A 12,160-nucleotide genomic window follows, 5' to 3' on the forward strand; every position below is an offset into this window, starting at 1 on the left:
GGCGCCGCCGCGCATGCGCGGCCCGGCGGAGGGGCGGGGTCGCGCATGCGCAGGTGGGGCGGCGAGGCGGATCACGTGGCACCGCGGCCTGTTTCTCACCCACCCTCTTCAGGAGCGCCGCCATGACAGTGCCAGGATGGCGGGCGGAGGGGAGGGGAGCTGTCAGGGGCCGCTAGGCCCCGGGGCTGGCCCTGCGGCTCCGTGAGGGGCAAAGGGCCCTGGCTCCGCCGTGCTGTAAGCCCCTGAGGGCTTCGTTTCCCCCCCTAAACGTTTCCCACGCCCCCAGGCATGGCAGCAGGCCGAGGTGTTGGGCAGCCGCCATGATGGCGGCTGGGCATCTCCACAGGGAACAGGCCCAGCGCTGCGGTCCCGGGAGGTCAGCACAGGCTAAAAGCTGTAGGTGTTGCCCGGGCAAACCCTCTCAGGTGGGTGTGCAGGGCCAAGGTGGCGTGAGGAGCCCTGCGTGGCTTTGAAGGCAGCTGTTTACTGGCGTGTGTTGGGGCCAGTGCAGGCAGCAGGCTGGAGAGCAGGCAGCCCAAAAAGCATAATATTCCTTTTCCTATCACTCTGTTTTGCCCTAAGGCCAGATTTCCCGGCCTGCCTGCCTGCCCAAAATGAGCCCGTAGTGGGGCCAAGCTGCTGCGGGGTTTGTTTGGCACTGGGGGTCTGAGCTGTCTTTTCACCCGCTGCCTGGCTCAGAAATCTCCTGTGCAAAACCAGCCGGCTTTGGGGAGAAAAAGGGGTTTTTGTTCATCCTCCTTTCGCTGGCTCCTCATGGATGAGGGCCACCCTCCAGCCTGTCACCACTAGATGGCAATCTGTGACTGCAGCGGGTGGCTCCCTGGGTGCTGGGGTGCCCTGGGCACCCAGGGGTGGCATTTTGGGGCAGAGCAGACACATCCCATGACGGAGGATCAACGACAGAGCATCTCCGCTGCTCCTCGCCTCCATTGGCTCCCATTTCCTAAGCTGTGCTGGGGGCTAATAACTTTTAGACATTTTTCCTCGCAGCCTGCGGCAGTAGGGAGTCCCCCAAATGACTGGTGACACTGATAGACAAACCACCCGAGGAGATGATGGAAGAGCCGCGCTTGTTTGTGTGCGTCCCCGACGCTGCAGGTGTGTTAATGCAAGTCACGAATCGTTAGGGGACAAGCAGGGACGAGTTGACCTCAAAGCCTGAGCGGCAACATGAGCCGGGCGGTGTGTGGTAGCTATAAACAGTCGCTCGCCCCAAACGGGCGCCTCGCTGTTGTTTGTACACACAGGGAGCTGGAGCTGGGCCCTCGGGGGGGATTTTGGGGAGTGTTTGGCTCCCAGAAAGAAGCCCCTGGGTTTGGCAGCCAGGCTGGGACCATCGTCCTGGCTCATGGGGCTTCCTTGAGGGCGATGGGTGCGGGTGGGCAAGGGGAGGAGAAGGAGGATTTGGTGACCTTCCAGGTGGGCTGGCGGCCGAACAGCTGAGGGAATGGCTCAGAAATAGAGCGGCGGGGAAGAAATGAGTCACCCCGGGCTGGAAATAAACGGGGCCGTGGGCACCGGAGGGGAGCCAGGGTGGCTCCTCACCCGTGTTTTTGTCAGGAAGGCGGAATAGCTCGCGGTACCCTTTACCGAGACACCCCTTGGGGCTGGACCCGCAGCCCTTTTTGGGGAAAAGCATCAAGAAAACATTAAAACACAGAGGAGGCAGCAGTCAGGCGTTCTCAATAATTTATCACAAGCTGTATATACAGAGACAAGCTCCGGCGGAGGGTTGGGGAAGGGAACCTCGCTCCTTGCTCCCGGCGGGGCTCTTGGCACACCAGATCTTCTCCATCAACCCTTGCTGGCTACAAACCACCGGAGCCAGGTCTCCCCTCCGGAATTTCTCCGGTGGGTGATGGGATGCATCTCTCCACGCCGATCCCTCGGCACGAGTCTGACCCTGAGGGGGAGCGTTCCCGTCCCCTACCCCACGTCCCACCTTCTTCCCAAATCACCCAAGTAATTAATGAGGAAGGGGGGAAAAGGGACCCCCCCCGACCCCTCAGATCTTGATTTCAGTCCGGAAGGTTTGCTGGACATGGTCGGCGTGCTTGGCGGGCTGTCGCTGAGCCCGGATGGTCAACGTGCCATCATCCCCCAGCGAGGATGACACTGAAGTGGGGTCCACATCTTCGGGCAGCTGGCATTTGTGGGTGAAGGTGTTCATGACGGTGCCGTCCGCAGCCAGCTGGGATTAAACATGGGTGAAAAAAAGGTGATTTTAGGGTGGAGGCGGGACGGGCGTTGTTCCCTGCCCTTGGGTGAGGCTGGCAGTTGTGCCTTGTGTGTGGTGTTAATATTTATCTCCCCGAGGGGACGGGCGGGATGTGGGTGGCATCGGCGGGAGGGGGAAGGGGGAACAAAGGTGCTTTTTTTCAGTTTCCACCCCCTGGGAGAGGGGTGATTACAGAGCACGAGTTTTTTGGGTCTTGTGGGCTTCGCTCCTGCGAAATACGGAGCGAAAAGATGAGGAAATGGTGAATTAAACCCTGCTGGGGATATGGCAGAGACCGTTAGGAAGTCGGGTGGGAGTTGGGGCATCCCCTTGTTGAGGATTCTGGGGATCCCCCAGGTTTTGGGGGTGAGCAGGGAAGGGAGGGAGCGCCCACCTTCTCGGCATGCACCTCAATCTGGTTGTTGGAAGTGGTGACGATGATGTCCTCGGGGGCAAAGTCGCAGACGTCCACCGTGAACTGATAGGTGTTGCCCAAGGTCTTCACCGTGCCGGTGTTGCTGGGCCGAGCTGCCGGAGAGAGGGGGGGATCACAGCCACAGTTCGGTGGGGGTTCCCCCCCCAAACACTTCTCCCACTGCTCTGACACTTGCCCAAACCCTCCAGGACAGAGATGTGCTGGTGTGAGGGGAAGAGAAGGCATCCCAGCCCTAAAAATGGGATGAACCCCCCAAAAAAACTCACCTGGGAACCCCAAGGTCTCGCCGCGGGGCCGGACGAAGCTCCCGAAAAGCTCCATGGTGCCGGCGGGCGACGCCGACCGGTGAAAACTGCGCTCTGATCGGAAAGCAGCCGAGGATTTCACGTTCATCCACCGCTTCCACCCCTCCCTCACCTCTGACCCCCAGCTCCCGCCGGGGAGGAAGAGCGAAGCCCCCCTTCCTCGTCCTCCTCCCTGCGCAGGCGAAGCGCGGCCTGTTATTTCAGGGGGGGGCCAACTTGACGAGCTTTTTAAAGCCTCGTTAAGGCTCCCGGCCGCCTGCCAGACCTCTCGTAAAACGGGCTAAATTTAGGTCTTGCGCCGGGACGGTGGAAATTTTTCCCCTCTCCGTCCCCCGTCATCCGTCCCCTGTCCCCCCCCCCAACGCTGTGGAATGCAATGCCGGCGTTCCTGCCTATTATTGAGGAATAATAATGATAATTAATTAAATTAGTTATTAAATACTCCCTGCCCTGGGTTGTATTTGAGGATTGGGAGCTTGGAGGTAGCGGGGTGGCAGGGAAGGGGGGGGGGGGGGAAACCCGGCTCGCTCCAGCCTGAGCGGGTCCGTCGGCTTCGTCAAGGTCGTTTTTAATGAGCTCGTTTGCAAACTCAGTGTGGCGGCGGCGGAGGCTGAGGCTGGTGGACCGGTGAGGGGGTGCCGAAAAAAAGAGGGGGGCGGGATCCTGTCCCCCAAAATATCCCTGGGATGGAGCGCCCTGTCCATGGGGGGCTGCGGGAGGAGGAGAGGGTGCTGGTGTCGGAGCAGAGCTGGAGACCCTGTCCCAAAGCCCGGAGGAGGCTCCGAGGTGAGACCCCCACCCAAAGAGGGGGACCTTGTGGATGTGGGGGTGTTTTTTTTTGGGGGGGGGGGGGGGTCATCACCCCGTTACCCCCCCCTCCCCTTCCCCGCAGGGTGTCTGGAGTGGGTGAAGCGACAGCTTTTCCGTGTCGGGGAGGATTGGTATTTCCTCTTCATCTTGGGGGTCCTCATGGCCACCATCAGCTTCATGATGGACCTCCTCGTCTCCAGGCTCTACGAGGGTAAACGAGAGGCTTCCCTGGGGGGGGCTTCACCTGGTGTTTGGGGGTTCACCAAGGATGAAGGGGGGGTCTTTTGGGGGGAGAGGGGGGCATCTCCCTTCCCGGTGCTTCTTCTCCAGCCCACCGGTGGCTTTACCAAGAGGTTGGTGACATCTTGGTGCTCAAGTACCTCTCGTGGACCATGTACCCCACGGCGCTGGCAGCCTTCTCCACAGGCTTCTCCCAAAGCATCACCCCGCACTCAGGAGGTGAGCTGGCTGCACCCCAACCTCCCCGGCACCCCAAAACTCCCCCTTAGTAGCGAGGGGACCCCTAAAATTTAGATACCACCACCACCACCAGGTTCCGGCATCCCGGAGCTGAAGACCATCCTGACGGGTGTGGTGCTGGAGGACTACTTGGCCATCCAAAATTTCGGAGCGAAGGTGGTGGGGTTGACCTGCACCCTGATGTGCGGCAGCACCGTTTTTCTCGGCAAAGTGGTGAGGGATCCCGCTTCCCCCCCCCAACACCCCCTCCGGTTCCCGGTGTGGGTTTCGGTCGGTGCCAGGCTGGGGGGGACGATGGACCATGTGTCCCCCCCCCCCTCGGCACCCAGGGTCCCTTCGTCCACCTCTCTGCCATGGCCGCCGTGTATTTGGGGAAGATGCGGACCTCAGTCACTAGGGAGTATGAGGTGGGGGTGCTTAATTAAAAAATTAAGAGGGGTGGATATTTCCCCCCCCCAAAAAAAAATTAGGGGGGGATTTTATTTTAAACCCCCCCCCCCCAAAAGAAATTTGGGGTTATGGCCATACCCCCTCCCTGCAGAACAAGTTCAAGCAGAACGAGATGCTGGTGGCAGCGCAAGCCGTCGGGGTGGCCACGGTTTTCGGGGCGCCCATCAGCGGTGAGGACACCACCCACCACCCTCCCAAGCCCACCCTGGGGACCCCCAAATCCCTCCCCCCAACCCCTTCTCCCCCCCCCCCCCCCCCCGTTTTTTTTTCCCAGGGGTGCTTTTCAGCATCGAGGTGATGTCCTCCCACTTCGCCGTGCGGGATTACTGGCGGGGCTTTTTCGCCGCCGCCTGCGGCGCCTTCATGTTTCGCCTCCTCGCCGTCTTCAACAGCGAGCAAGGCAAGGCAGGGCGGGCGGGATGCGCGGGTGTCCTTCCCCTCTCCCCCCCCCCCCCCCCCCCCCGAGGTGGGGGGCATAGCATTTTTGGGGTGTCCACCCCCAAAATCACATACTCATTCCTCTATCCACTCCCACCAGAAACCATCGCCGCTGTTTTTAAGAGCGACCTCAAGATCGATTTCCCCTTTGACCTCCTGGAGACCTTCTTTTTCGCGATTTTAGGGTAAGGAGGGCCCTGCCTGTACCCCTGCCTGTACCCCTGCCTGTACCCCTGCCTGTACCCTGCCCTCTCCTCCGCAGGGCCGTCTGTGGGCTCGTGGGCTGCGCCTACCTCTTCTGCCAGCGCTGGCTGCTGGCGGCCGTCAAGGAGAACCGGCTCACGGCCAAGCTGCTGGCCACCGAGTCCGTACCGGCTGTCTGTCTGTCTGTCTGCACCCTGCGTGTCCGTGCATCCGTGCTGTGCAGCCTGCCTGTCCGTCCTCCCCATGCACCCTGCGCGTCCGTGCGTCCGTGCCGTGCAAGTCTGCACGTCTACCCTGGGCGTCCGTGTCCCCCCCCCCCCCCCATGCCCCCTGTGCACTCTGCACCTCCACCCCGTGCGCCCTGGGTGTCCGTCTGTCCATCCCGTGCACCTTGTGCGTGTCCATGCATCCATCCCGTGCACCATGCGCGTGTCCATGCGTCCACCCCGTGCTCCCTGTGTGTCCAACCCATGCACCTTGGTTGTCTGTGTGTCCTCCCCGTGTACCCTGCATGTCCGTATGTCCACCCTGTGCACCCTGGCTGTCCCTGTGTCCGCCCCGAGCACCCTGCGCGTCCGTATGTCCCCTCCCCTGCACCCTGAGCCCACCCCGACCACCCTGCCCACCCACCCTGTGCGCCTTGGGTGTCCCTGTGTCCCCCACCACCACGCGCCCTTTTCACCCAAGGGTTCACCCAAGGGTCCACCCCACGCAGCCTGCGCACCCACCCTGTGCACCCCGGCCGTCCGTCTGTCCCTGCGCCCCCCAGCCCCACCTCTCCCCCCTCCAGCAAGCCCGTCTACACGGTGCTGGTGGTGCTGCTCCTCGCCTCCATCACCTTCCCACCCGGGCTGGGGCAGCTGATGGCCTCCAGGGTGAGTTCGGGAGGGGGGGGGGGACACGGGACATGACGCGGGGCTCCCCGGGGCACCCCACCAACGTCCCAGCAGGTGCTCAGGTTGTCCGTCTGTCCTTCCAGCTCACCATGAAGGAGTATCTCACCTCCCTCTTTGACAACCGCACTTGGGGCCAGCTGGTCCTCAACGCCTCCTCGGTGGCCGACCCTCGCGGCGGCGTGGACCCTCGGGGGCTCTGGCAGGAGTGGTGCCACCCCTCTGCCACCATCTTCGGCACCTTGGCCTTCTTCCTGCTGATGAAGGTAGCCATGGCACACCCCCCCCTCAGTCCCTATGTGTCCCCATGGGAATGACCCCCCTGTTCTCACCTGGGCTCTGTCCATCCCCCCCCCCCCCCCAGTTCTGGATGCTGATCCTGGCCACCACCCTGCCCTTGCCCGCTGGCTACTTCATGCCCATCTTCATCTATGGTGGGTCTGGGTCTCTGCTGGCCTGGACTGGGGGGGGGTTAGCCAGCCCTGGGGTGGACGAGGGGCCAGCCAGCCCTGGGGGGGGTGGGGGGTGCAGGGGGTGCATCCAGCCCTTGGAGGTGGGGGTGCAGGGAGGGTATCCAGCCCTGGGGGGGGGGGGAAGGGAGGACAAGGGCTGCATCCAGCACTGGGGGGGGGGCACCCATTCTGGGGGGGCTACAGGGGTTGTATCCAGTGCTGGTGGGGGGGCTGCATCGAGTCTGGGGGGGGGTACAGGGGTTGTGTCCACTCCCCAAGGGGTACATCCAGTCTGGGGGGGATACAGGGTTTGTATCCAGTCTGGGGGGGGGGTACATCCAATCTGGGGGGGGGGGGTGTACAGGTGTTATATCCAGTCCCGGGGAGGGAGCATCCAGTTTGGAGGGGCTACAGGGGTTGTATCCAGTGCTGGTGGGGGGGCTACATCGAGTCTGGGGGGGGTACAGGTGTTGTATCCAGTCTGGGGGGGGGGTACATTCAGTCTTGGGGGGGGTACAGGGGTTGTGTCAAGCCCTGTGGGTCGGGGAGGGGGGGTTGCATCCAGCCCCAGGGGGGCTGTGGGAGGGTGGTCACCAGCTACACTTTTTTTTTGGGGGGGGGGGGGGGGGGCACTGCTGGTGTCTCCCCACCTTCCCCCCCCCCCCGCCCCATCATTTTAGGAGCCGCCATCGGGCGCTTGCTGGGGGAGGTGGTGGCCCTGCTCTTCCCCCAGGGTCTCCGTTCGGAGGGGGACCTGCGCCCCGTCATCCCCGGTGGCTACGCCCTGGCCGGTGAGGACCGGGGACACCCATGGGTGGGGGACACCCACCACCCATAAAGTGACACCCCCTCCTCCCTGGTTCTCCATGACAGGCGCGGCCGCTTTTTCGGGCTCGGTGACCCACGCCATCTCCACGGCTTTACTGGTGTGCGAGGCCACTGGTCACCTGGGCCACGTCCTCCCTGTCATCCTGGCCGTGCTGGTGGCCAACGCCATCACCCAGAAGCATCAACCGTCCTTCTACGACGGCACCATCATCGTCAAGAAGCTGCCCTACCTGCCCCCCATCCGCAGCCGGCACATGGCGTAAGCCCCCCTCACCCCCCCCCCCCATATTTTGGGGTGATTTGCTGCGAAATGATGGAATTTGGGGGGTTTTATGGCTCACCAGCTCCTACCAAGTGGTGGTGGAGGAGTTCATGGAGCGCCGGGTGGTGGCCTTGGCCAAGGGCGATGGCTTCGAGGAGGTGCTGGGGGCTTTGGATGCCTCCGCCGATGCCGAATACCCCGTGGTGGAGAGCGCAGGTGGGATGTGGGATATGGGGGGGGTGTCACCATGACCAAGGGGGGGTGTCACCAGCCTTGTCCCTGTCTTCCAGGATCAGCCACGCTGGTGGGCACCGTCAGCAGAGTCCAACTGGTCACCTTCCTCCAGAGCCACAAGCATCCCCAGGCACCCCCAGGAGAGAAGGTAAATGAGGGGGGGGGGGGAGGGTGTGAGCACCCTACCGCACCCAAAAAAGCTGGGTTTTTTTCACCCAAAAATTAACACATCACCTTCCCCAAGCTGGCCACCGTGGGGACGCTTGGGGACAGCTGTGCCATCGAACCCATCATGCTCCAGCTCTCGCCGTGGACCTCCCTACACCAGGTTTGGGAAGGGGGGGGGGGATGACACATGTCCTGACACCCCCTCCCCCAATTCTGTGCCACAGTGCGGCGACGTGGCAGGGGTGGCTTTGTCCCCACGCGTCCCCATTGTCACCTCCCCAAGGCCCACCACCTCTTTGAGCTGCTGAAGCTGCAGCGCATCTTCGTCACCCGTTTTGGGGAGCTGGTGGGAGCCGTCAGCCGGGTGGAGGTGAGGGGGGAGACACAAGGGGGTGACAACGGCGGGGGGGGGGGGGGGGACACACACAAGGAAGGGACAGAGCCCCGACCCAGCTCCTCTGTCCTTGCAGCTGCGGAGAGCGATCGAGGAGCTCGCCAACCCCAAGTGATGGCTTTCGGGGACCCCAAGGGAGCCCTCCCCAGGGATGTCACCCATGGAAAAAGGGGGGGGTGTCCCCTCTCAGTCCCCTCCTGGGGGGGGGGCATCTGGGCTGGGGGTGGCGGTTCTCTGGCAGAGCGTGTTCTTGCATTAAATACATCAATCCATCAATGCTTCCTCTTCCTCCTCCTCCTCCTCCTCCTCCTCCTCCTCCAGCCCCATTGCGTTCATTTGGGGGGGGGGGGGGGGCATCACTCCCCCCATACACCACAACAGAGCTCAGAACCCCCCAAATCACCCCAAAACTGTGCTCAGCCTGGGGACATGCACCGAAGTGCCCCAGTCTCTGTGATTCCCCCCCCCCCCCCCGGACCACCCCTATAATTATCAGCGCATAATTATCCTTAATCATTGCAATTAATAAGGGTGGTTTGTGACCCCAAGATCCTGGGGGAAATGGGGGGATTGAGCACCCCCTCCCCCTCCCAACTGGGGTGCAGTGTTTTGGGGGAGAGCAGAGGGTGCGGCGGGCGCTAACGAAGACGTAATTAAGCCCGGCGGGGTAATTATGCTGAGTGGAGCAGGTTGGGCGAGGTGGGCATGCCCGGACCCAGCCGGAGGAGAGGTGAAGCGGGGTCAGCGCCAGGGAGACACCCCAAAACTGGGGTGGGCCATGGGAGAGGCACTGGGATGGGTGCTGGGGTGGGGGTGAGGCTGCCGGGAGCAGGGACGGGCTGCGGCACCCGTGTGCCCCATGGAGGGTGCTCGGTGGGGTGAGGGGACCATGGGGAAGGGGGACCAGAGCAATCCTGGAGGGTGCTCAGTGGGGATGAGGATGCTCATAGGGTGGTGGGACCACAGCACCCCCATCACTCGGGAAGGATGCTCAGTGGGGTACGGGGACCACAGCACCCATATCACCCATGGAGAGTGCTCAACGGGGTGAAGTGGACCATGAGAAAGGGGACCAGAGCACCCGTGGAGGGTGCTTGGTGGGGCACGGGGACCAAAACACCCACAATACTTATGGTGGGTGCTCAGCGGGGTGAGGAAACCACGAGGAGGGGAATAACAGCACCCATGGAGGGTGCTCCGTGGGGTGAGGGTGTTCATAAGGTGGTGGGACCAGAGCACCCATGGAAGGTGCTTGGTGGGGCATGGGGACAACGGAGAGAGGAACCAGATCACCCACGGAGTGTGCTTGGTGGGGCATGGGGACAAAAGCACCCATAATACTCGTGGTAGGTGCTCAGTGGGGTGAGGGGACCATGGGAGGGGGACCAGAGCACCCATGGAGGGTGCTTGGTGGGATGAGTGTGCTCGTAGGGTGATGGGACCACAGCACCTGCATCACTTGGAAAGGATGTTCAGTGGGGTATGGGGACCACAGCACCCATGGAGGGTGCTTGGTGGGGCATGAGGACAAAAGCACCCATAGTACTCATGGTGGGTGCTCAGTGGGGTGAGGGGACCATGGGAGGGGGACCAGAGTACCCATGGAGGGTGCTCTGTGGGGTGAGGGTGTTCATAAGGTGGTGGGACCAGAGCACCCATGGAGGGTGCTTGGCGGGGCATGGGGACAACGGAGAGAGGAACCAGATCACCCACGGAGTGTGCTTGGTGGGGCATGGGGACAAGAGCACCCATAATACTCGTGGTAGGTGCTCAGTGGGACGAGGGGACCATGGAAGGGGGACCAGAGCACCCATGGAGGGTGCTTGGTGGGATGAGTGTGCTCGTAGGGTGATGGGACCACAGCACCCACATCACTTTGGAAGGATGCTCAGTGGGGTATGGGGACCACAGCACCTATATCACTCATGGAGGGTTCTCAATGGGCGTGAGGGTGCTCGTAGGGTGACGGGACCACAACACCTATGTCAGTTGCAGGGGATGCTCAGTGGGGTATGGGAACTGCAGCACCCACGGGTGCTTGGTGAGGTGAGGGAAGCATGGGGAGGGGGACCAGAGCACTCATGGAGGGTGCTCGGTGGGGTGAGTGTGCTCATAGGGTGGTGGGACCACAGCACCCATGGAGGGTGCTCAGTTGCTCAGTGGAGCATGGGGACCACAGCACCCACGACACTCATGGTGGGTGCTCAGTGGGGTGAGGGGACCATGGGGAGGGGGACCAGAGCACCCGCGGAGGATGCTCAGTGGGGTGAGGGTGCTCATAGGGTGATGGAACCCCGACACTCATGTCACTTGCGGATGATCAGTGGGGCACGGGGACTGTAGCACCCATGGGTGCTGCCCCCATGCCTGGCTGTCACCCCACGCCTGCTCCCATGGGGATTAGGATGGGAGTTTCCCTGAAACCGAGCCAGACACCGGGGTGACAGCGGTGGTGGTGGTGGTGGTGGGACACCCCAAAGGCCCCGCTCACCCCGTGCCTCAGTTTCCCCATCGCCTTTATCCGGCCCCGCCGTAGGCAAACAGAGATAAGGTGCTGCTGGCTGCCGCCGCGCACCCAAATCCGGTGGTTCCCCACCCCCACCCCAGCTCCTCCCTGGGCGCTGCCGGACTTTGAGCCGGGACCGAGGGAGGCAGCGGGGCTGAGACCGGCAAACTCGTGCCACGCATGGGGCAGCTGCAGGCCCCAAAGCCCCGAAATAGGGCAAAACCAACCCAAACAGCGGCTTTTGCAGTCAGATGCTGGTGGTCCCCCTCCACCCCCCCCTCCTCTAAACCGTGCCCCCTTTTTTATGGTTTTTGGAAAAAAAAAAAAAAAAAACCAAAAAACCCAAAATTCCCTTTTTCCGGCTTTTTTTTTCCCCCACCCGGTTATTTGCAGGCACCGGGCAGCCGTCCCCGCTGAGGCTTGGGTTTGGCTTCGGGGGGAACGGCGGGTGGTAAAAAAAAAAGCCAAATTCCTCGTGGGTTTTGCTGAGGAAAAGAGGCCCCGGATGGGAAATGCTCCTCCAGCTGCCTGCAACCCCTTAAAAATCCCTTAAACCCCCTTCAAAACCCTAGTAACTCCTTAAAAACCCTGGTAACTCCTTAAAAATCCTTTAAAAACCCTTACACCTCCCCTAAAAGCCCTTAACCCCCCCTAAAAGCCCTTAAAAATCACTTTAACCCCCTTTAAATACCCCTACAACCCCCTTAAAAACCCCACTAAAACTCTTTATAAACCTTAAAAACCCCACCCCCCCCTTTAAACCCCCTTAGAACTCCTCCACACCCCTTAAAAATACTAAAACACCCTTAAAAAAAAAACCCTGAAGAAACCATTAGAACCCCTCAACACCTTTTAGAACCCCTTAAAAATCCTAAAACCCCATTAACTCCCACCTTAAAATCCCTTAAAACCCCCTTAAAACCAGGAGCAGCCCTCCCCCCCCCCCTCCTTCTTTGCCCCCAAATTCCCACAATCTCTGCAAGCCACTGGGAAACCACGATATTATAGAAAAAAAAAAAAAGCACATTTTTATTTGAGTCAAAACCCCACAAAAATCCCTC

General features: G+C 61.5%; 2 protein-coding genes across 2 annotated transcripts; one reads left to right on the plus strand and one right to left on the minus strand.

Moving 5' to 3' along the window:
* Positions 1-1,693: 1,693 nt before the first annotated feature.
* HSPB7 (heat shock protein family B (small) member 7) lies at positions 1,694-3,184 on the minus strand. Its single transcript, XM_082493595.1, has 3 exons — positions 2,942-3,184; positions 2,634-2,767; positions 1,694-2,212 (listed from the first exon to the last, which is right to left on the minus strand). Exons 1-3 carry the CDS (start codon positions 3,066-3,068, stop codon positions 2,027-2,029), a joined length of 447 nt encoding a protein of 148 aa, XP_082349721.1. The 5' UTR covers positions 3,069-3,184; the 3' UTR covers positions 1,694-2,026.
* Positions 3,185-3,358: 174 nt separating this feature from the next.
* LOC309680093 (chloride channel protein ClC-Kb-like) lies at positions 3,359-8,832 on the plus strand. Its single transcript, XM_082493596.1, has 19 exons — positions 3,359-3,766; positions 3,873-4,001; positions 4,121-4,249; positions 4,344-4,483; positions 4,600-4,677; positions 4,812-4,890; positions 4,995-5,120; positions 5,259-5,343; positions 5,421-5,522; positions 6,153-6,237; positions 6,342-6,521; positions 6,620-6,689; positions 7,388-7,498; positions 7,581-7,794; positions 7,880-8,013; positions 8,088-8,179; positions 8,276-8,359; positions 8,483-8,569; positions 8,670-8,832. The coding sequence occupies exons 1-19, from the start codon at positions 3,667-3,669 to the stop codon at positions 8,706-8,708; spliced, it is 2,064 nt and encodes a 687-aa protein (XP_082349722.1). The 5' UTR covers positions 3,359-3,666; the 3' UTR covers positions 8,709-8,832.
* The last annotated feature ends 3,328 nt before the right edge of the window (positions 8,833-12,160 follow it).

Source organism: Vanellus vanellus, assembly GCF_965231255.1.
Source record: "Vanellus vanellus genome assembly, chromosome: 20".
NCBI lineage: Eukaryota > Metazoa > Chordata > Aves > Charadriiformes > Charadriidae > Vanellus > Vanellus vanellus.

Excerpts from the sequence above, each read along its gene's own strand:
- HSPB7 (XM_082493595.1), bottom strand. The coding sequence starts at position 3,068 with ATGAACGTGAAATCCTCGGCTGCTTTCCGATCAGAGCGCAGTTTTCAC. Across the intron at positions 2,768-2,941 it reads CGAGACCTTGGGGTTCCCAG|CTCGGCCCAGCAACACCGGC; the intron begins GTGAGTTTTTTT and ends TCTCTCCGGCAG. Across the intron at positions 2,213-2,633 it reads TTGAGGTGCATGCCGAGAAG|CTGGCTGCGGACGGCACCGT; the intron begins GTGGGCGCTCCC and ends GTTTAATCCCAG.
- LOC309680093 (XM_082493596.1), top strand. The coding sequence starts at position 3,667 with ATGGAGCGCCCTGTCCATGGGGGGCTGCGGGAGGAGGAGAGGGTGCTG. Across the intron at positions 4,678-4,811 it reads CAGTCACTAGGGAGTATGAG|AACAAGTTCAAGCAGAACGA; the intron begins GTGGGGGTGCTT and ends CCCTCCCTGCAG. Across the intron at positions 8,180-8,275 it reads AGGCACCCCCAGGAGAGAAG|CTGGCCACCGTGGGGACGCT; the intron begins GTAAATGAGGGG and ends ACCTTCCCCAAG.